Source organism: Naegleria lovaniensis (genome assembly GCF_003324165.1).
Source record: "Naegleria lovaniensis strain ATCC 30569 chromosome Unknown tig036, whole genome shotgun sequence".
NCBI classification, from domain to species: domain Eukaryota; phylum Heterolobosea; class Eutetramitea; order Acrasida; family Naegleriidae; genus Naegleria; species Naegleria lovaniensis.
In genome coordinates, this window is record NW_025407856.1 from 179552 (window position 1) to 203398 (window position 23847).

Consider the following 23847-nt stretch of genomic DNA (forward strand, 5'->3'; position numbering starts at 1 on the left):
TATACATGGAGGGATGAATGGTATGGATCAGAGGGTCCGAAGAAGAGTCATGATGAGTCGGACTAGAGGATGATTTTAAATTCCCTTTCTCTTGTCCATTTGTATGGACCAATGCTATCTGAGGTGGTTTATGAGAATTGATGCTTTGCCCACCACCACTCTTCGAGGATTGGGAAGCGTGCTGATGCATGTATGAATGATGGTTCAGTGAGGGTGGTGGTTTCATTTTATTGATGGTCGTTGAAAGTGTTGTGTGTTTCTCCATTTTCATGGGTTCAAACTGTAGAGATGAGCGCGTTTGAACGAGATCTCGCCCCATTCACAATGAAATCAAAGTGGGAAAATGAAACTCATTCTTGGTCCTGGTTTTCTTTAAGGAATTTCATTGAAAACAATTCCTCTGTTCTTGATTTGAATCTTAAGGCTCAGGAGTTCCAAAGGATCCTTACTACCAATTGTCATTTGAACTGTCACAGTGTCAACATGGTATTGAACTTGGTTAAAAAATGTGGAGATCATCATCAACCACCACATCCAACCACCATGAGCTACAGCAACATGATGAAACTCGGTCGCTACCAATCCATTCTCATTCGGATCACCATCGCTCCATGTCTCATCTCTCAATGATGGCTGTGGTTGTACAACAACAGCCACAACAACAACAAGATCCTCTCAGAGAGTTGATCACAGAACATGATCACGCAAGCAAGCGCTGTCACCACCAGCAAGAAATATTTCTGGAATTCTCTTCTAACACTGATGATCATTCACAGATCAACAACAACAACCATTTCACTCCATTCATACCACCACCAGACCATCCAGTCCACACAAAAACTCCCTCCTACGACATGATAGGTTCGAATGGCCATTCGGAACATCAAAACTCCTTGTTCACACTCAAAAAGAAAGTGAAAAAAGTTCTCTCCATTAAACCAAACCACACCACCACCACAACAACAACTTCTACTACTTCCACAAGTACAACAACAACAACAACAAGTACATGTCATCCTATGACTGATGGTTGTTCAATGATCATGATGACATCATTATCGGTCGACCATAACAATTCTCTTCTGGCACCATGTCACAATAATTTCACACAACAACTCGACGATTTATTATTACAACCACCACCACCACCACCACCATTACACACTTCATTACTCGAAAACAACAATGAATGTAATAATGAAACTTCCTCGTGTAGTGATGGTACGAGTTCAACTCAAAATTCTTCTCAAGTTATTGTGGTGAACTCTTTAATTTCTTCTTCTTGTAATCATTCTTTGAACAATCCAATGATGATACATAATAATGAAGAATTGATCAGAGAAACATCCAATAATGATGAATTTAAAAACTCTCATCATGATGAAGAAGAATTAAATTCTTTTGTGAAAATAACAACAAGACTCAATTTGGCACAAGTCTCTCCTCAGAGCGGTGGTGGTGTTGGTGGTGTTGGTGGTGGTGGTATCATCATGTCAAGTAGTTGTAGCACAGAGGATGGTATTAATCTGTCACATGATAATCATAGTGGTATCATCATGTCAAGTAGTAGTACTACAGATCATGATGAAAATAATCATCCAATCATCAATAGTAGTACAACAACCATGTCATGGTCTCAATCATCCTCTCAAACATCACCCATTGAATCATCAACACTTGATTCTCCTCCTGGAAGATATTCCATTTCAGCAGCAAAGAAGAGATCCAATGCCATGATTAAGATGAACACGAGTGGTACCACTCAAAAACAAGTGGAGTTCATGTCAACACATGAAAAACCATCATTAATGGAAATGAATCATCATTCAAATAATCATCAACAACAACACGATACCAGCATGGTGAATAATAATCATTCAAATAATAATAATAACATTCACACCAATAATCATTCCAATATGAATCATATCAATAAGCATTCGAATAGGAATCACATCAATACAATTCCCAATAATATTACAAATAATAATATTAATACTAATAATAATATTAATAATATTAATAATACTAATAATAATCATAATAATATTGGAATTCACCACACAATGATGAATCATACTCAACAACAACCTGTATTCATGTCAAATCAAACCATATTCCTTTCCAATTCTAGTATCATTCTAGAAGGTACTCTCTACAAGAAGAGAAAAAAGACGTTCAGCACGTTTCAACAACAACATGTGCAATTGTGTCGAACTTGTATTTTATACACGACTGAACATGAATCCAAAGTTCACAAAATTGATATTCATTCCATTAAGAAAGTGACCAAACATTCCAATCCTCATTCCAATGAATTATACAAGTATCGATTAGAGTTGATAATTTCTCATCCCAATTTTCAACCTAAATCTAAAAATAATGGGAAAACGAGTAGTTCAACAACAACTTCAAGTACCAACACAAGTATCACTTCAAGTACTAATATTAGTGGTAGTAGTAGTAGTAGTATCAACAACACCAACACCAACACCACCACTAGTACTACTGCAATGACAAGTACTAATCCATCCAATCCTAGTCACTCTTCACTCTTCCTTGCAACAACATCATTTCCTCCCACACACTATTCAACCACTACCATTGAATGGTATTGTTCTTCTGAGAATACTCTCAATGAATGGTTGAATCAAATTCTACAAGTTTATTCTCAATACGATGTTGAGAATCAATTTCATGAATTATGGAATAGTATTTATCATTCAAAATGTCATGGAAATGAACAATTATTTCTTTCATTTATTGTTCAGAAATTAATTCAAGACAAGATGAAGAGAGTCATGAATTCAACATCATCATCCACTTTTCGTAATGACTTGTTGAAAAATGAATTACAATTTCAATTGAATACGATACTTAATGAAAATATTCAATTGGATCATCGAATCATGATGAATGGACACTCCTCTGGACACCATAAGAAGAATAATCAATCTCCAACTGAAAATGGTTTTAGTAGTGAAGACGATGAGGATGACACTGGAGTGTAAATGAGTTGTTGTAATCTCACAGGAGAATTATTTGGCATTGCAACAAGGTCCATATCATTATTTGAAAACTAGTAGTACAAGGTCACTGCTCATTGCGCTCTTACTTGAAAGTCTAGGGAATGTTCTGCTTTTTTCAAGATGCCAATCTTTTTTATTCATGAACGCTCGTAGATCAATAGAAATATGCTTCATAAAGGCTTCCAATTAAGATTTCCAACTTGTGACCTTTGTTTCCGCAAAAATTCTCGCTTTAAAAAAATCACAAATCAGTTTGTCGCCAGGACCACAATCATCAATGATGAAATCTTTCCATTCCTTCTGGTCTATAGCTGTGCTGGCCGCGTTGGCTCTGTTGATGATAGTCGGCACTGTACCAACATTCAGCAAGCTTACCACATTTACCTTTGAAAAACAAGCCTTGAATCATAAATGGTTATATCTGGACGCCTTTGTTTTTGATAATTTGGGAGGAAATGCTTCATCAGGACATATTTCATGGCAATTGTAAGTTGGAGAGTTGAATTGAATCAACGTTCATAGAAGCGGTGGATGTGATGATATAATATTTACTTTTTATTGCTAACTGAAAATATCTTTCCGTTTGTGTGTGATAAAATAACATCGGGTTGATCATTCATTCGGTATTGCTCGACGTGATCATGTTTAACATCATCGTGATGCTATGTTGATGCGTACTCCATGATGATTATTACATCATAATTCACGTAAATATATTTGTTCCGTGATGATGATATCTTTGCCTCTTCTTACTGACACTCTCACAGCAAGAACATTCAAAAACAAGATCCAACTGCTCTCAAAAATTTAGCCTTCTCTCTCTACGACGATGAAGATAATTCATGGCCTGCAGTCTGGAAATTTATTAATCAATTCAACGGTGTTCTTTCGGTAGAGAATTGTACAGCCTTGAGAAAATTTTCCAAATTAACTGTTTCCTTATCGGATTATCCTGAATTTGAAATTTCGATCGATGAAGGAAATACTAGATTTTGGTACATGGCATTGGATGCTTGCGAACGTGATATTACTGATAGCACTGTTGAGTTTATTGAATTAGATTTTTCATGGACCAATCCAGGTGGATATTTCCAACAACAATTCTCTAAGGATCGACAAGGCATTCTTGAGGTTCATTTGACCTTTGTTCCATTTTTGACGATTATGGTCTTTGCTTATATTGTTTCTGTGGTTCAATTGGTGAGATCTCAATCCTTCCATTTATTAGTGAGAGTATTCTATGGAAGTTTGGTGGTGTATTGGTTGAGTCGTTTCCTTGAATTGATTCATTTACTCGTCTATGGATCGGATGGTGTTGGTATTCCATTTTTCGATAGTTTGAGCGTTGGATTGAAATTATTAGCAGACTTTTTGATGATTGTTTTATTGTATTTGATTGCTAGCGGTTGGACTATTACAACATCATATATTCGTTATTTCAGACCAATTATTGGTGTTTGGGTATTTTTGGGTGTATTTTATATTGCCTTATTCATTTGGGCTGAACTTGAAATGCTGTTCGTAGTGAGCACTGAAGACTATGTCTATGATACAGTTCCTGGTATTATTATTACCATTCTGAGAGTGCCATTATTGGTATTCTTTGAATTTGTGCTTTTCAAATCACACCAAGAAGAGACCAATTCAGTGAAAAAGTTATTCTATAAGGTTATTGGTGTCTTGTATGGATTGTGGTACATTGCATTACCAATCATTGTGAGCATTTCATTTGCCATTCCAACTGTTCATAGAGCCAAATGGACTGAAGGTATTTCTCTCACTGTGGATTTAATCAGTTATGGTGTCATGTTCGTTCTATTGTGGTATCAATTGGCAAGAAAATACTTCCAACTCTCTACTCAGACTTCTACAACGGGAAGTGCCTATGAGACTTTGTAAGGACAATTATCATTCACACTCGAGTGAGAACGAAATGACTCTGCTATTTTCAATAAATTTCAAACTTGATCCAAGTTTTGTTTGGCAAAAGGTGACAGACAGCTTCGAAAAACCATCATACAAAAAAATGTCACAGGAGAATCTCTCAGAGTCCAACAGTGATTCTTCCGTTGTTGTTATTCAAACGACAACAACATCAACCACTATTCAAACATCAACAACACCAACCACCAGCACCTCTCTTTCAACTCCATCATCAAACAAACCCTTTCAACTTGTCAATCAAATCGATCAATTACTCGTTAAAGAAGCCGATGATGAGAATCTATCTTCACCACTCATCATTAATATCATGGATCAAGTCGACCGTACCATTTCTCGAGAAATGGATTCCGAAAATATAATGAATGATTCTCCTATCCATTCTACCAATTCTACCAATGATTCTTCTTCTTCGACCAATGATGAAACCATGACATGGTCCAATTCCTCATCTCCGACCAACAGCAGTAGTAGTAGCAATACCAACAACAATACCAACAACAACAACAACATTAGCAATACCACATCTCCAAAAAGTAACAACAACAACAACTCCTCCTCTTCTCCAACTCCCACCATTACCATCATCAATTCCAATTCCATGACCATTCAATCAAGTTCTCCCAGTAGTTCCACCTATGAAAACATTGAACGTATGACTTCTCAACGCAATCAACGTAAATCCGAATTGAAACGAACGAAAAACAAGAATGGTGCTGCCTTGACACGAATGGAACCGATTCAAAGTGAACTCTTAGAAAATGATTGGCTTCTTGCTGGATATGCAGAAAAACAAGGACGTCGATCCACTATGGAAGATGCATTGGTTTGTGAATTAACATTTCGACAACATGAACATGTTCAATTTGAAAACAAGTATGAATCATTTGTTGGAATTTATGATGGACATGGAGGATCCAATACATCGAAATTAGTTTCAGAAACACTTCATTTGGTATTTAAAGACAAGTTGAATAATTATGAACAATTTTTAGAAATGAAGAGAATTTTACAAGAAGAAGAAGAACAAGTGGATCATTCTGGCATGACAAATTCTGGTATGACAAATTCTGGCATGACAAATTCCATGACCATCATGATGATGAATGCAACAACAACAACAACAACAAACTCTACACCTTCTTCGTTCAGTAAATATTTCGGACTATTAAATGAAAAGGAAAGATTACAATTACAAGAAGGACATTTCACGCGCGATCAACTCATTGAGGCTGCCACTGAAAAGGCTCTCTCACTCGTCAAGTATTTGAATGAACATTTACAATTTAAAGAAAAGGAACAAAAACAAACCGATGAACAATCCATAGATGTCTTGGATGTTCATACTCTATCGACCATGACGAGACGTGAAATTATTCCATTATTGATTCGAGAGACATTTTTAGAAGTGAATGAAAATATTTGTAAAGGTCAAGATACTCGAGATGGTAGTACAGCGAGTGTGGTTTATATACCCTATGTTGAAGAACGAACACTCTTTGTTGGTAATGTTGGAGATTCAAGAGTTGTATTGTGTAGAAGTGGTGAACCTATTCGATTAACTGTTGATCATCGTCCAAGTGAAATTGATGAACGAAGACGTGTCAAAGATGCAGGTGGTACTATTTATGGTAATCGAGTGAATGCATGTTTAGCAGTGACGAGAGCCATTGGTGATAAATCGTTACATCCCTATGTCATTAGTGATGCAAGTACAATGGTTGTAGATTTAATGTTTGATCGAGATGAATTTATTGTCATTGCATGTGATGGATTGTGGGATTATGTAAGTGAAGAAGAGGTTGTCAAGACTGTTCGATTTGAGAATGATCCTGTACAGGCGAGTATTATTTTGAGAGATTTGGCCTATGATAAGGGTAGTACGGATAATATTTCAGTGATTGTAGTGAGATTTAAACCAAACGTATTACAAGAGTATTTGGATCAGTAAAAATTGAATGATGTTTTTATAAATTTTGGAGTGTTGTTTTTATGGTAAAGAGTAAATTTTATTGAATACATGCATCAATAAATTTTGGAGTGTTGTTTTTATGGTGAAGAGTTCAATAAATAGTGTAGGGTATATTTATGAAATTGTATGTGTAATTTTTTGGCATGCTTTTAAAAAAGTGTTGAGTAACCCTCACCACTCATCACGTCCACTTATGGTCTGTCTTTGAGCATTTCATTAGCATTAAGAATAATGGCAGTATACACATTCACAGATTCTAAATAATTTTGTGTACTAATTCTCTCATTGTGTCCATGAATACGAGCGAGATCATCGTGAGCCTTTACAAGTCTCATGGGTAAATAACCATAGGCATAATCACTTAATTTTCTATAGTGCTTGGAATCACTTCCAGCAATAAATAAATAAGGAACTACAAAGACATCAGGTTGCATTTGATGAATGGATTTCTTAATAATATTAAATTCTAAACAATCGTGACATGAGACACGACTGGCTTCATCACAATTCTTTGGGAGTGCAGTGACTGTCAGGTTACTCGAGTATGTTGAATCAGTCTTCGTTGCGACATTCAATACGACTTGTTCTAAATGTTTCAATACATCTTGAATCGAATCATAGGGTGCTAATCGTGTATTCACTAACAAAGTACCTGTAGAAGGTAATACATTTTCAGCAACACCTGCAGAAATGATGGTAGGAGCAAATGTGGTCCTCACAACTGCATTGGGTGCACCTCCCACATAACTCAGCACATAATCCAAAAATGGTGCAAAGAGATCCATATTCGCTGCTACTATTTTAAAGATCATGGAATTGGATAGAGGTGCTAATTGATGAATCATTCTACGAAGAATTGAGATGTGTGCCTTCATTGGATTGGATTGAATTTGAATCATTGCCTTACTCAACATGTGAATACATGAATTTGGTTTTGGCATTGAGGAATGACCTGGTTCACATTGTACTCGAATTTCAAAATTACAAAATCCCTTCTCTGCATTGGCAACAAATGCTACTGGTGAATGAATGGTTGGAAATTGATGATCTGCAATCATTCCTCCTTCATCTAAAATGAATGAAAATTTTATATTTTTCTTTAAAAAGTAGGAAGTGACCTTTTTGTAGAAGTGTGTGAGTTGTAGTAGTTGTAGTAGTTGTAGTAGTTGTAATTATGTTGGTGTAATAATACAATTGGTTTTAAATATCATCAAACACACCACCAAACTTACCTTCTTTGCACCATGTTCTCCACCAATTTCTTCATCCATTCCAATCACAACATAAATATCTCGATCAGGTTGTTGTAATAAATTCTCTCTTCGTATTTGATTCAATGCTTCTAGAATTTCATAAACTCCATTTTTGTCATCCAATGAACCACGTCCATATAAATATGTTTGACTGGTTGAAGAGTCGATGGTACTGCCACTACTACTACTTGAACTACTACTACCCTCATTGACAATCATTCCACTAAAGGGTGGATAGGTCCATTTTGATTCATCATTGATGGGAACGACATCGACATGACCTGTGAGCATGATTGGAAGTTTATGATGATGATTATTGGATCGCCAAACAAAGACACGTGCAGCAAGAATAGAATCTTCTGAAGGAATGTTACTGGAATGACTATTATTAGTAGAAGTAGAAGTAGAACTAGTAGAAGTATTATTATTAGAATTATTAAAGGACATTTGTCTACTAATTTCATGAGTCACTTCTTTTAAAACTGCAGATGGTCCTTCAAAGAGTAATGGAAAATCTTTAAACATTTGATCAAATAATTTTTGAAATATTTCATAATCTTTGACATGATGAATGGTTGGAAATTGAATGGCTCTTTGTAATCTGTGAATAGCAGAATTTCTTTCCTTTTCATCCCAATTTAATTGTTGAAAGTGTTTAGAAGATGAATGATGAATGGATTTTCCTTCTTTGATTCGAGTTTCAAAATCTTGTTGAATATTCCGATTGGATTCTTGAATGAAGAGATAGGTTCTGACACTGATCAATCCAATAAGACCAATGCATGCGAATAGAATGATTTGAAAGAGAGTTTTGACAAGTGGTGTTCTGGGTCGAGTGGTGGTTGTGTTCGTATTCGCATTGTTGGAATTAGGTGTGGAAGAAGAAGATGAATTCATTTTTTTCAGGGTGGTGTTTTCCATGACGAGATGCAGATCCTTATGAGAGCACCAGTCATTTCAATTGTGATCATTAAGATTTGGAAAACAGAATGGTCACTACTACCTTACAGTTTTTTACCCATCAGGATTAGTGAGGTTCTAAAACCAATCCTCTGGTTTCAAAAGGAACATGTCTTCTAATCTCAAACGTTCCATTTCATTTCCACGACACGTTGGCAAGGAACTCCTTCCCAAATTAAAAAAATTCAAACAAAGCCTTCTTGCTCTGAACCTCATCATTGCATTCGTGGGCCTACACACGTGTAAATTTACATTCGTACTTGCCTGTAGTGTTCGCATTATACCAACTGTCAACAAGTTCATCATTAAAACAACCTTCAACAGGTGCTCTTGTTCCGAAAGCTCTTATCTCTCTCAACAACCTTGATCAATCACAACAACAACAACAACCTGATCGATCCACCATACACACACACACCCGAAAATCGATCCACCATACACACACCCGAAATTAATTTTATTGTTCCTTGGAATCTATTAAATACATTTATTATTATATAAAAATGTCCAACTCGAGTGGTACCACTGCTCCATCCTATTTCAAGCCATTGGAAATTAAAACTCTTCTCACTAAAAAGACAGATCATTTAGATGTCATAAGACCACTCTCAAAATTCATTTCCATTCAATATGGAGAGAATATTCTCAGAGATTATGAAACACCCATTGCTGCCATTCAACAACGAAGAAATGAAATGAGAAATCTTCAAGAGAGAAGTGAAGGATCAAGAGATTTGTGTATTAGGTAAGTATTAGAATGTATACATCATTCATATAGTGAGAGTCATTCATTCACTTGTATTTTCATAATATACTACTCGCTCGGATCTACTACTTTAATATTTCGTGTATGAACCATTTATATATTATATAACAACAACAACAACAACATGGATACTCGTGTATGATAATTTCGTGTATGACTCGATCCAATGGGGGTCTGTACAAATCATGCCTTATTCTCTCTCTCTAATATATATATATCTTCCACCATATATAGATATGCCATGGATGTCATGCAAATGGCCAATCATTTTCCTATTGATACAGGTGTTCAACGTATTCAACTCTCCTTCTCATGGTATGACAGTTTCTCTCGTGCTCGTACCTCGCAAGGTAATTCCAATTTTGAAATTGCCAATGTCCTATTTAATAGTGCTGTCTTGTCCCATCAATTGGGATGTGCTCAAAATAGAAATTCTGAAGAAGGATGTCTCGAAGCAGCGAAACATTTCCAAATTGCAGCAGGTCTATTTTCATTTATACAAAAAAAGGTGTGTCCAAGCATTGTTGAGAAATTGAATACAGATCTCACCACAGAAGTCTTGGAGTGTTTAGTTTTATTATCTTTGGCCAATGCTCAACAATGTATTTGTGAGAAGGCTCATAAAAAGAATATGAAAATTGCCATTCTCTCTAAACTCTATATGGGTGCATCCAATTCATTTAAATTAGCAGCTGAAGTGATGGATTCAAGTAATACCACAAAGAATTTGTTTGACAAGTCATGGAAAGCCTATTTGAGATTTTGTCAACACTATTATGAAGCCTTTGCATCTTATTTGATTGCTATTGAATTGCATGAACAAATGACCATTGGAAAGGAAATTACTAGAATTATTCATGCTCAGAATTGTTTGGTGGATTGTTCCGAACAGAGTCGATCTATTTCTGGAATGCTAAAAATGGCAATGGATGAATTGAATACCATTTTAGAAAAACTCTATCAAACCGCTCAACATGAAAATTCAAAGATTTATCATGATCGAGTACCAGAACTCAAAGATTTGGAACTTGTTGAAGCAAAGAGTATGGCCAAGATTCAAGAAGTGAATGATCTCTCTGAATTGTTGAAAGAAAAGATTGCAGATCCATTCTTTAATTTATTTCCAATTCCAGTCATGGAAGCAAAACAAAAATTTGATGAAAATATCAAAAAGAGAATGAATGAAGTGTTTAGACAAGCACGTGAACATCGTGAATATATTAGAAATGAATTGGCTAAATTAGGATTACCAGGCTCTATTATGATGGTTGACCAAAAGAGTGGTTTCCCCGAGGATGTTCATACCAAAATTGCTAAAATCAAACTTGAAGGAGGTATTCATCGATTGTATGAATTGAAGCAAACCTTGGATGAAATGTCTCAAGAAACCAAAACACAATTAGAATCCATTACAAAGAAATTAGATGAAGAACAAAAAGAAGATGAAGATTGTAGACTTCAATATGGTGCTAATCGATGGCCAAGATTAGAATCTTCTAAATTAACATTTAATTTAAGAAAACAAATCTCTGATTATCAACAGAAATTGAAAATTGCCATCAATTCAGATTCTCTCATTGAAAAGAAGATTAATGAGAATTCAGAAGTATTTAAATTAATGGCACTGGATCCAAAATCTCTCAATGATAAGATGCCTCAATCTCTTTCTCAAATGATGGAACCATCTTCTCAATTTGGAAAGTCATTTTCTGATCTCAAACTATATTTAGCACAATTAGATGATATATTAGATCAAGAATTACAAATTGAAACATCCATTGCTAATTCCATCAAATTACAAGATAAGGAAATTGAATTGAAATTACTCTCTTCTCAATCTAATTTAGAAGCTACTGTTCAACAATTACTCTCTGAACAAGAATCTAAATTTAAAGAATTATTGATTGAATTTCCTCAAAAAGAAAATTCATATTTACAATCCATTCAAGAATCGAATCGAGTCTTTGAACAACATCGATCTCAAAATTCTCTACAAGCACAACGAGAACAATTATTACAATTTGTTTATAATGGAATTAACAAACATCATGAAATTGCATCGAATTTACAAGAAGGTATTACTTTTTATACCACCATGCAAGATATTACTAGAAAATTGATGAATCGAGTGGATGATTTTATTTTTGCAAGAAAGACTGAGAAACAAGATATCATGTTGAATATTCAACAACAATTGAGTGGTGTCACTATTGATCCACAATATAATTACATGTTGGTTACAAGTAGTCAGAGTAGTAGTAGTAATAGTAATAGTTCTGGTACATCAGCAGCAGCAGCAAGTACATCACGAGCAAGTACAATGCAAGGAGTGAATAGTAGTACTGTAGGTGGTAGTAGTAGTATGGGTACTAGTGGTCAGTCTCAAGTGAACATGAATATTCCAAGAAGTACTTCCATGCCACAACAACCTCAATACACTCCCAATGTGTATACTCAACCTCAATACATGCCACAAGGAGGAGGTGCATTTGGACAATATGGTCAAGTTCCACCACCATTCATTCCTCAACAGCAACAACAACCTTATTACAATCCCAACATGTACCAACAACAGCAACAAACACCTCAATACCAACAACAACCTCAATATCAACAACAACAACCATACCGAAGACAATAAAGATTTGCTCTGAAACCGAAGAAAATTGACTGAACAAAAATAAAAATTGAAAAAGTTCCCCCAGTATTTCAATCATTTACTATTTGTTTGAGTATAATGTGAAAGAAAGATGCGATATCTGGGTAAAATATCGATTCTCCAAATTCAGCACAAGTTCTGACAAGAACAACAACAGTGGATCCAGGAATTCCATCTCCAACATGCATTTAACGCGTTTCTCTAAGCATATTTGTAATTGATCAATATCTATCTCATGCACTCAATGAACGGTTTTCATCTTGTCACATATTGACTTGATGGAAACCTTAACACTTGCACAATCATTATTAGTTATAAATTAATTGGTAAAGAAAATTTAGAATTTTCAACATGTCTCATCTATTTGGAATATATTGAATGAATGAAAAGATATATTCTTTCGAAAAATAATAAACTGCAATATTTACGTCCATTCTTTTACAATACGTCAGAACACTATGCGAAATAACATTGTAAGTAATTATCTCGGACTAACACACATCTGAAGTTGTTTCAATAAGAATCATCCAAACATGAATTGTGACAAACCAAGCTCCCGTTTCAACGAAATTTGCCTGAGAACATTCATTCAACAATTTTCCGTTAGGCGTAAGATTAATTCTCAGTACACTTATCGTTCTTCTTTTCCCAGATCTTGCCAAACATAATTATAAACTTAGAATGTAACCTTTCAGCACCTATTCAATGAGGATACAACCATTTCGTAATTCTTTTCAGGTGAAAGAAGTAACAAGAAATTAAAACGGAATAGTTTATTACTGTTACACCAACTACCGAGCCTTATGTTAAGAGCATCATACCATACTATTATATCTGTAAACTATTTTCGTAGAGATTACGCATTAGCTAGCAAATGGTATCCTAAAATACATGAATGTAACTGGGGTCCGGCACGCTACTGAAGTTACTGACAACTGTTGAACAACAACCACTGGTGCCTGCCAGCCTTGGGCTGCAGTTGCTGCTGATTTGTTGATATTTTGTACCTTATTGTTTACCTTTCAAGAATGTAAAGTCGAAGTCAATTTTCCGAATGGTGAAAGTTTGAGTTAGCTTTGCGCAACAACTGAAAAACGTAGTTGCCGAAACCACACAACGGCCTCTCAATTCAAAACAATTTACTCACTCATCCTCAAAATTAAAGATTGCTTCGTTGTTGGCGATTTGAAAGATGTTGTGCCTAATTTGCTGGACATTTTGTTGATGGGAAGCTGCACACTTTCAGTCAACCCCTTTTTGGCACTAAGCAGATTTTCCATTGAAAAGCCTCCATGACCCCTACACATCAAAAAAATGAAATTCTTTCTCCTCTCCGTCATTAGTATTGTATTGCTATTACAATTAGGTTCTATTTGCTCGGGGAAAGTCGAGAGTCCTTCAAAGCCTATTGGATCTTCTTTCAATCCCGATTATGATCTCTCTTGGATCAAAAGAATATTCGCTTTGAGCCCAAATCGAAAGGATATTGCCTTAGTCAATGAATACAAATCATTGATGAGCGATGCTGTGCTTTTATGGAAGAAGCCTTTAGGGTCTCACGAATCCTTAAACAAACTCAAAAGAAACAAAGAAGATCGTAAAATCCTTCAAGATATTCATCAGTTCTTGATTTTTATTAATGATCAAAGCGTTTGCATCCCTTATTTGATGGATTACATGCAAAACGTTGAATTTTTTAGTCTTTTCGAGCAATGTATTTCGGAGTGGGTCCGAGATCATTTCATGTTTATCTTTACGAATGAGAGGATTCCTAGAGAGACTGATGATTTGAATGCCATTCAAGGTATTGAATTTGGTCTACCTGGGATACCTTCCAAACCACTAATATCTGATGAAGAATCCGTGTTGGATGATATTCTCGAAGAAGTGCCACATCATGTCCATGATCCATCACCCATTCCAGAAATACTTGATGAAAAGGATGAATTATGGAATGACTTGGACACCACTCTATCCTCAGAACTGGAATTACTTTCTGATGAACCAATGACACAACAACATGATGAAGAGAATGTCTTGCTGAAAGAGATGATGGATGAAATGATACAAGAATCACAACTCATGCTTTCCGATCAGCAGCAAGCCATGGGTGAATCCTCTGATGAGGAACAACCGTATCAAGACGATGTAACGAGTTCAATGATTAAGGAATTGGAAGAGACCAAACAACATGATGAATCCTTCTTCTTACCTACATCCAACCCACACGACCCTCGAAACGAGGCTTCCAACTCGATCCATTCACTTGATCGAAAAGAGAGTTCAGATTGGACTCCTACAAATACTCAACAACAACAACACCACCACCATGATAAGGACTCACAGGCACGCACAGACGACTCGTCTCAATTGTTTTCCAGCAGCAGTAGTAATAGTACTAGTGGTGGTGGTGGTGCTGAAGAGGACCAAACTTTGAATTCTCAAATCACTCCTCCCACTCATACTCTCACAACATTGAACAACATCCCCCTAGTGCTGCACCCAACAGAAATTCACAACATTTCAACTTGCATCGATTACGTCATTCAAAAATCAAAATTATTTCGAGCATTTTATAATTTGAATGAAAACATTATGAAAAGTTACAACAAGACACTCTCACTCTTTAAAACCTCAGAATTTTCACTCATTCCATTAATTACAAAATCTAAAAGGTTATCCAATGAATATTCAGAATCAGTGTTCATGACCAAGACGTATACGAACGCTATTCATAATACATTGAGCGCCATGTCCACCATGGTCACCACAACAATACCTACCAATGTATTGATTGGAAGAGGATTTCAAGTACCAGCTCAAACATGCAACGATATTCAACCATTAAGAAATTTCAATTTTAAATTTCGTTCCGTATGGATTGAACCTTCCAAAAAGAGAGATCCAAACAAGTCTTTTAGAGTCTATTGCGTTTCAGAAAATGATTCACAGAGTTTGATGAAGAGTTCTTCAAGTTCGAAGCCTCAACACGATACACAACCAAATCGAATGTGGATGTTGGTCGCTAAAAAGGCTTCTTTCCATTCTTTTGGAAATGACACTGCATGTTCTCCATTTTCATGTAGTTTGAATCGTAACTCATTAGCAGTGTTCGGCCCAAATGCACCATCTCCATTGGCATTTATATCTCTCAGTCCATTTGATGAAGTATTTGTCAATAACGCAATGACTGCTCGAGTTGTGTTTACTTCAAATCATTTTAGGAATGTAATTTCACACTACGATGTTCATACCTCAATTGGAACACCAAGAGAGTTCATGACTGCTGTAGCTCAGAAAGTTCCATTCCACACCGAAGCTTTACTATATTTGAATATTGAAAACAAAAACCAAGCATGAGCGTGTAAATATTGAATTATTGTAGAATAAATTATAAATGAAGAACAAGTGTCATAAACAATTTTAAAAAAATGAAAATCACACAATGCCTTGTCGGAGAGAAAGTTGTTCTTGTGCCATACTTGAGAGAACATGTCCCCAAGTATCATGAATGGATGCAAAATTCATATATTCAAGAGATGACTGAATCCGAACCGTTGACATTGGACGAAGGTGTGTGAACGTTTTTGGAATTTTTTAAAATTCAAAAAAATCAAACCTCTCGAAATTATACATTGGATGATGGTTCAATGAAATCCCATTGATCAAAAAGAATATGAAATGCAACAAGAGTGGAGAAGAGATGAACAAAAATGTACTTTTATTGTTATTGAAAAGAGTCTAAATCCATATTTTAATTTAATTCAACACAACAACAATGAGAATAGTACTCAAGAAGAGCTTTTAAAAGATTCTGAAAGCCACTCTCTTCTCATGAAATTTATAACTCATGGAATGTGTGGTGATGTCAATTTATTTTTACATTCTCATTTTGAACCTGAGGAACATCGTGCTGAAATTGAAGTCATGATTGCTGAAGAATCTGCAAGAAGAAAAGGAATTGCAAGTGAGGCTGTTCAACTCATGATGGAATTTGGTCATTCAGAATTACAATTACAAATATTTGAAGCTAAAATATTAGAAACCAATCATGCATCCATTCAATTATTTGAAAATCGATTAAAATTTAAAAGAGTGAAATATCAACAAGTATTTCAAGAATATGTCTTTGAATATCATTACAAGAAGAAGGAAATTCCATCAAGTCAAGTGGATTGGAATGACACTGTAACCACTCATCAAGGATTGAATTCTCAACAGACTTTTTTATTCAACAACGAATTTCATTAAATGTTGAGTAACCAGCGATGTGTACATTCCCAACAAGCAAGCTACACCATACACACACCTTAGAAATGTCATTGAAATACACCATGTGGACCATACATATATCACTTCTCTAATACATGACATACTCATTTACTGTTCGAAACTTATACATCTTGAATTTCTTTTTTCAATCTTTCAATAAAAGGATCAAAACGTAAGAGAGGAGTATCCATCATCATCATGTGCGTTTGACCATCCTCACTATTATTACTACCATTATTACTACCACTATGACTACCAACTATGACTACCACTACTATGACTACCACACTATGACTACTACTACTACTATGACGATTCCAAACATTCATTCCTCCTCTCTGATTCAAAAAATAACTCAAATGTTGTGCTAAACATGTCATGAAATCTTCATAAAAACATTGACACATTCCCTTGTAATGTCTAATTTCTGAATATTCAAAATATGGTAATTGTTTCTTTTTGATATCAATAAATATCTTACAAATAGGTTCAATGAATAGATTTGGAATGTCATGTTGAGTGAGAGTAAACAGTAAATCCATAGGACATGTGAATTTCAATTCATTCAATGCATTCAATACATCATTCAATAATTCAGCGAGTGGAGGATATTCTAATATTCTTGTTGTTGTTGATGGAGACATGTTTGAAGTGTTACCATTAGTAGTAGTAGTATTGGTAGAAGTAGTAGTACTACTATTGGTATTCATCCAAGTAGTCTCTTCAGTGGATATTGGAAGTGATGAGTACAGTGATGGTGATGACGAGGATGAATATGACGAGGATGAGGATGAATATGATGATGATTTCAAAGAGGAACCAAAACTTGGATTGGATAATAATGGTTTGATCAATGATTCTCTCCATTTATAATTTCCCATCACTCCAACACAATCTCTAAAATGATTCACAGCCATCTTTAAATAATATTTAAAATTAGAATGAATCTTTTTGGTAAATAAATGTGTGATCAGTGGTCTAAAATCAATTCCAATTTTACATAGAGTATTACCACAGAACATGCATTCATCAATTAATTTTCTATATTCTTCACCAGTATGGATCATTGAATGAGTAGTGGTTGGAGGTGTTGTAATATTTGATTGATTTGGAGGTGTTGTAATATTTGATTGATTTGGAGGTGTTGGAGTTGTTGGAGTTGTTGTAGTTATTGTCGTAGTACCAGTAGTAGTAGTAGTAGTAGTCATGATAGAGTGAGTAGTACTACTACTACTATTAAAATCATAATCTTCACATTGTAAAAATCTACTCAATGTATTTAAATAGGGTTGAATTAAATGAAGCATACAAGAAGAGAGAATTGGATCCATTCCAATTGAACTACTACTATTATTCATACTATTCATACCACTAATACTATTACTACTATTCATACCACCACCACCACCACTACTCATACCATAACTCCAACTATTGAATGATGGATTTGAAAATACAGACTTGTATTGAGTAATTAAATCAAAACATCCACTTCGAAATAGACTTGTTAATTTCATCATGTATTCAAAAGTAATTTCATTCTTCAAAGTATTTCCATCATTTCTCAAAGAGTTTCCATCGTTTCTCAAAGAGTTTCCATCATTCTTCAATAATTCAAATTGTTGATTCAATGCATGAATTCTACATTGTAAAAATAACATTTTCAATTCATCTTCATGTTGTGTTACTTGCATTCTCTTCAATAAAGATATAATTTGAATAGAGTTTCTAATCGTACATGAATCTTGTTTCAATTTGTTAATTAATTGTTGAATCATGGATTTCATTAAATATTCACATTCTTTCATGATATAATCATTGAATAAGGATATATTTGGATATTGATGAGAGAGAGTATGAGCTGAATCAAATAAATCTAATGATTCTGTATATAATTGATTTTGAATACATGTTCTTAATAGAGAGGGTAATTCTAAAATGGATTGAATCTTTTCATAGTGATCCAATGAGGATTGAATTTTATGTTTTTCATACTTGTATTCTTGTTGATTGAAGAGTTGTAAATGTTCTAATAATTGTTTGAATTGTTCTAATTGGTTGGATGTGGAGTATGTCGTTGGTGATGGAGTTTCAGGAGTAGTAGGAGTAGTATCGGTGAAGTGGAATGGAGTTTCAGGAGTAGGAGTAGTAATAATATCACTGGTGGTAGTAGGAGTAGTAGTACTAGGGGTAGTAGCAGATAGGCTACTGATCTTCTTCTTAGATGTAGTAGTAGTAGTCGAACTAGAACCAGTAATAGTACTCGAATGACTTGACAATAATAATTCATTGGCAATGGATTTCAAATCATTAAAGGAAGGTGGAGCTGTGGAATGATGATGATGATTCGAGAATTCTTCAACTCTCTGATCATAGGCTTGTAACAATGATCGAGTGGAGGAATACTTCATCTCAATGTTGTGATTGTTATTATTATTATTGTTATTATTATTATTGTTATTATTATTATTGTTCGAAGATGAACATAATAATTTCAAGACATGATTCTGTAATTGTTCCGATTCATGTTTCACTCGTTTAAAAATCATTTCATTATTGAGAAATATTTGATAATTACGAGAAGAATATTCAATCATTCTCTTCTTGATGGAATTTAAATGTTGAGGAATGTCATATTGTTGTTCTCGAATTAATTGTTCAATAGAGGTGGTAGTGGAAGTACTTGTTGAAGAGGGTATGCTCGTCATTCATGAAGATGTGGAGAAGTATACACCTTGGTGAGTGTGTGGATCACGATGATGATGATGTTGTTGTTGGCTGTGTGTCAATTCGAAAGTAATTTTTTAAATGATCAGATTTTGATGATTCTAAATTTTTTTTAAATCATCAAAAAAAAATTGTCATCACGTGTGCACAAGTCTCACTCTCGTTTTGTAGTTTCCTTTCGTAATAACTTTCAAGCCTTCGCATCGGAATATAACAACATGGAAGACGAAGTATTACCTCCATCTCCATCATCTGCTCCTTTTGATGAAGATGTACCAATGACAACATCAAATGAACAAGTCTTCGGCATGACGAGTAGTAGTAGTAGTGGTTTTACTACTTTGAATAACCTCTATGCATCATCATCATTACCTTCTTTGTTTAATTCCCAACAATTTTCAAATGTTCCATCATCTTCAGTGTTTGGTGATCATGTCTTGCCAGGATCCTCTTCATTATCCTCTTCTACGCTCATGAATCCTGCAACAACAAGTATGCAACAAGAACAACCCTCTTCTTTCAATGGTGTTACCTCTGGTTTGATTCCACCAACAACAACAACACCTTTTGTCAAACGAGAGATGACTACTGATTCTACAATGAATGATTCAAAAGCAAGCCAACCAGTACTCCAGAAAAGTGTGGAAATGAGCAAGCCAAATGATCATTCAAGTAGTAGTGGTAGTAGTAGTGGTAGTAGTACTCATGTGAATAATGTATCTGTCAAATTTAATTTACCCTCATTGGCAACAACACCCAATGAGAGTACTCATCCTACATCAACAGGTATAACGAGTCATGCAACGAGTGCTAATTCTGCTCAACCTTTTTCTCAACCTTCTTCGCTGGATGGATCTAAAAAGAAAAAAAAGAAAAAAGAAAAGAGTTCAACAGGTGAACCTCGCTTTCCATTCAAAGTCTTGTATCAAAAATTAGTACTCGATGTAGATTTATATCAACAAGCATTAGTAGGATATACGGATATTAGATTTACACCTCTTCATAACAATATTACACAAATATCATTACATTGTTTACAAGTGAATGTTACGGGTGTTCATGCCATTTCTGTGAACAAACAAAAACCATCTGTGAATAGTGTATCATTGGCAACAAGTGTTGGTACCAATCCATCACTCGCATCAACAGTTGGACAATCACACTCTCAAGAATTCTCTCAAGAATCATTCATTGATCAAGTTTCTGTTTCACAAATTGAAACTCATCCTACTAAAAATTTAGATCAAATACTCAGAGAATTTGCATTACAATATGAACTTGAAAATGAAGGTACTCTTACTATTAAATTTAAAGTACCTTTATTGAAAAAGACAACAACCACTATTAGAGTCTATTTTGATTTAAAGAATCCAACGAGTGGAGTGTATTTTGTAAAATCAACAAGTCATGTCACGACTCTAAGAGATGAATTGAATCATTCCATGATGATGGATGAAAGAGAGAATCAAGAATTTGATGAAAATGGAAAGACAAGTTCCAAATTATCATCCTTTTCGTATCCTCACATGTACACTCAAAGTCAACTCTCAGGTGCTCGTTCTTGGTTTCCATGTGTAGATTTATTATCATCCTATCATCATTTTGATTTTGAAATTACTTCACATGCAGATTGTATGATCATTTGTTCAGGTGAATTGATTCGTCAGGTTGAGAATTATTCTGGAACATTGAAAACATCCTATTTCAAAACTCATTCTATTATTTCTCCATCAAGTGTTTGTGTAGCAGTTGGACCGTTTAACATTTCCTATTCTACATTGACATTGAATAGTAATACAACAACTACTACTACTAGTAGTATCAATAGTAGTGATGGTATGATGACTGGTACGATGACTGGAATAGCAGGAGGACAACCACTCTATGGATCTTCTAACAACAATGGATCAAGACCTTCTTCCTATGAATTAACATTGAATGCATTCTATTTACCAAATTATTCATTAGAATCGATACGACACACATTGGGATTTATCAAACGAGCATTTCTATTTTTAGAAGAGTATTTAGATTTCAAATTTAGAGATTTATTCAATTCTACAACCTTTAATGTTGTATTTATTGAGAATGCATATACTGAACATTCATCCTTTGCATGCATGTGTTTGGTAGATGCAAATCGAATGATTTTAGAACCAAACATTATTGATCAAGTTCAAGAAAATCGAATCAAATTTACAAAATTAGTAGCTGAACAATTCTTTGGTAATTTTATTCATCCAAAATCATTCTCAGATTATTGGCTCATTGATGGCATTGCAGGATATTTATCATGGCAATTCTATGAAAATGAATTTGGTCAAAATGCTAAACGATTTAAAATGATGCAATCAGGAAAGGAATTACTAGAAATGGAAAAACATACCATCTCCTTGTACAATGAAAGTGTGGGTGCCATTCCACAACATGCTCAACATGTTCATGATTACATCTCAAAGAAGGCTCCTCTTGTCATGTACATGATTGATCGACAAGTATCAACTTCTCATATGAGAGAATTATTGAACAAGATGTTAATTAGTGCTCATTTAGATCAACATTCCAAACGTTTCAGTGATCGTTTACTTTCAACCAATTCGTTTTTAAAGACTTGTGAAAAGAAATATGCTGTAGATTTGAAATCATTTGCATCTTATTGGATTTATGGTACTGGTGTTCCACAATTTGCAATTTCATTCAAATATGATGATATGAGAAGTTGTGTCGATTTGAAAGTGAAACAAATATTACCATATCCGGAATGTCCACCTTTTAAAGGAAAAGTAACATTTAGAATTTTAGAAAGTGAAGGTGCACCGAATGATTTTCTCGTCGATTTAGATCGTGAAGAAAATCAATTTGAATTTCATATCAACTCTAAACCTGTCAAGAAACATCATCGAAAAATTACAGGAGGTACAGCATCTGAAGCAGTTCGTATCAAAATTCCACTCAAATGGATTCGATTTGATCCTGAACAAGATTGGATCAAAGTATTATCATTTTCACAGACACAAGAAATGTGGATTCATCAATTGAATGATGTCAAGGATGTCGTGGCTCAATACGAAGCGATTAAGGCTCTCACGTTCTTTTCCGATACAGAACCAGTCATTGATATTTTGAGAAGTATTATACGAGATTCTTCGTATTTTTATCAAATTCGTGTGTGTGCGGTGCATGCACTCTCGAAAATACCTCAACCCATTGAGAAGAAGATGGCACTCGATGTTCTCATTGAATATTTTAAGAATCAATTTTATGCTACGAGTGGAGCGAGTGGAGCGAGTGGTGCGGGTACAAGTGGTGGTGCTGGTGTGGGTATGAGTGGTGGTGTTGGCGTTGGTGCTGGTGCTACGAGTGGTGGTACAAGTGGTGGTGGAGATGTAAGTGGTGCTACGAGTGCCAATGGTCCGATGATGATGATGATGACGACTCTGGGAGATTTGACATTGACTCTGCCCAATCATGCAAATACAGCCTCAACCACCACCTCAACAAATACCTCAACAACCACCACCATGGCCTCCTCAACAACTCCTCATGGTGGTCTTGGTAGCACAACAACTACCAGTGGTGGTAGTACATTGAATCATCCTACCCATCCCAATCCCAACAACAACAACACTACACTCCCATCCTTTTTAAAACCAAATAATTTTAGAAATTTTGCAGAATATTTCATGAAAAAAGAAATTCCATTAGCTCTCACCAATTTCAAAGATGAGAAGGTGAATAATGAAACATTTCCTGAAGTCATTCTATTATTATTAGATTTAATCAAGTACAATGATGATTCTGAAAATCCCTTCTCTGGATCATTCTATCTTGCTAGTTTAATTAAGGCTTTGAGTTTAGTGAATACCAGTAATCAGAAATTTAAAGAAAAGATTGAAAAGATATTTTACAAATATTTAGTCATTGATTCTGATTTGATTCCAAGTTATCATTATATCAAGACTGTATCATCATTGCAAGCACTCTCTGTGTTACAATCAAGTGGTAAATCAGATGTTCAATTGGATTTATTTTATAGATATCTCAATTTTAGAGAATCTGAACAAGTGAGATTTGCAGCATGGGAATGTTTATTGAATATTCTAGATTCAGTGAGTATGGGCGTGAGTGTGATGAATATGAGTGATTGGAGTGGTGGTGGTGGTGGTGGTTCTACTACTATGAATCATTCTTCTATGAATGGTCATAGTTGCGAAGAGTTTTCTCTATCGACTTGTGCAAAGAGAGTGTGAGTGAATACTTGATGAGAC

At 34.9% G+C, this 23847-nt stretch overlaps 9 protein-coding genes across 9 annotated transcripts; 7 read left to right on the forward strand and 2 right to left on the reverse strand.

The window, feature by feature from the left end:
* Nucleotides 1-506: 506 nt before the first annotated feature.
* On the forward strand, nt 507-3011 carry C9374_008409 (uncharacterized protein; the record flags this gene model as incomplete). Its single annotated transcript, XM_044698482.1, has 1 exon — nt 507-3011. One exon carries the CDS (start codon nt 507-509, stop codon nt 3009-3011), a length of 2505 nt encoding a protein of 834 aa, XP_044545528.1.
* A 295-nt stretch (nt 3012-3306) lies between these two features.
* C9374_008410 (uncharacterized protein) lies at nt 3307-4928 on the forward strand (the record flags this gene model as incomplete). Its single annotated transcript, XM_044698484.1, has 2 exons — nt 3307-3515; nt 3797-4928. The coding sequence occupies 2 exons, from the start codon at nt 3307-3309 to the stop codon at nt 4926-4928; spliced, it is 1341 nt and encodes a 446-aa protein (XP_044545529.1).
* A 127-nt stretch (nt 4929-5055) lies between these two features.
* On the forward strand, nt 5056-6921 carry C9374_008411 (uncharacterized protein; the record flags this gene model as incomplete). The annotated part of the gene is made up of 1 exon (XM_044698485.1): nt 5056-6921. One exon carries the CDS (start codon nt 5056-5058, stop codon nt 6919-6921), a length of 1866 nt encoding a protein of 621 aa, XP_044545530.1.
* Nucleotides 6922-7133: 212 nt separating this feature from the next.
* On the reverse strand, nt 7134-9092 carry C9374_008412 (uncharacterized protein; the record flags this gene model as incomplete). The annotated part of the gene is made up of 2 exons (XM_044698486.1): nt 7134-8060; nt 8175-9092. 2 exons carry the CDS (start codon nt 9090-9092, stop codon nt 7134-7136), a joined length of 1845 nt encoding a protein of 614 aa, XP_044545531.1.
* Nucleotides 9093-9658: 566 nt separating this feature from the next.
* Nucleotides 9659-12562, forward strand: C9374_008413 (uncharacterized protein; the record flags this gene model as incomplete). The annotated part of the gene is made up of 2 exons (XM_044698487.1): nt 9659-9900; nt 10156-12562. The coding sequence occupies 2 exons, from the start codon at nt 9659-9661 to the stop codon at nt 12560-12562; spliced, it is 2649 nt and encodes an 882-aa protein (XP_044545532.1).
* A 1332-nt stretch (nt 12563-13894) lies between these two features.
* C9374_008414 (uncharacterized protein) lies at nt 13895-15940 on the forward strand (the record flags this gene model as incomplete). The annotated part of the gene is made up of 1 exon (XM_044698488.1): nt 13895-15940. The coding sequence occupies one exon, from the start codon at nt 13895-13897 to the stop codon at nt 15938-15940; it is 2046 nt and encodes a 681-aa protein (XP_044545533.1).
* A 71-nt stretch (nt 15941-16011) lies between these two features.
* On the forward strand, nt 16012-16831 carry C9374_008415 (uncharacterized protein; the record flags this gene model as incomplete). Its single annotated transcript, XM_044698489.1, has 2 exons — nt 16012-16153; nt 16254-16831. 2 exons carry the CDS (start codon nt 16012-16014, stop codon nt 16829-16831), a joined length of 720 nt encoding a protein of 239 aa, XP_044545534.1.
* A 143-nt stretch (nt 16832-16974) lies between these two features.
* Nucleotides 16975-19560, reverse strand: C9374_008416 (uncharacterized protein; the record flags this gene model as incomplete). Its single annotated transcript, XM_044698490.1, has 1 exon — nt 16975-19560. One exon carries the CDS (start codon nt 19558-19560, stop codon nt 16975-16977), a length of 2586 nt encoding a protein of 861 aa, XP_044545535.1.
* Nucleotides 19561-19797: 237 nt separating this feature from the next.
* On the forward strand, nt 19798-23829 carry C9374_008417 (uncharacterized protein; the record flags this gene model as incomplete). Its single annotated transcript, XM_044698491.1, has 1 exon — nt 19798-23829. The coding sequence occupies one exon, from the start codon at nt 19798-19800 to the stop codon at nt 23827-23829; it is 4032 nt and encodes a 1343-aa protein (XP_044545536.1).
* Nucleotides 23830-23847: the final 18 nt, after the last annotated feature.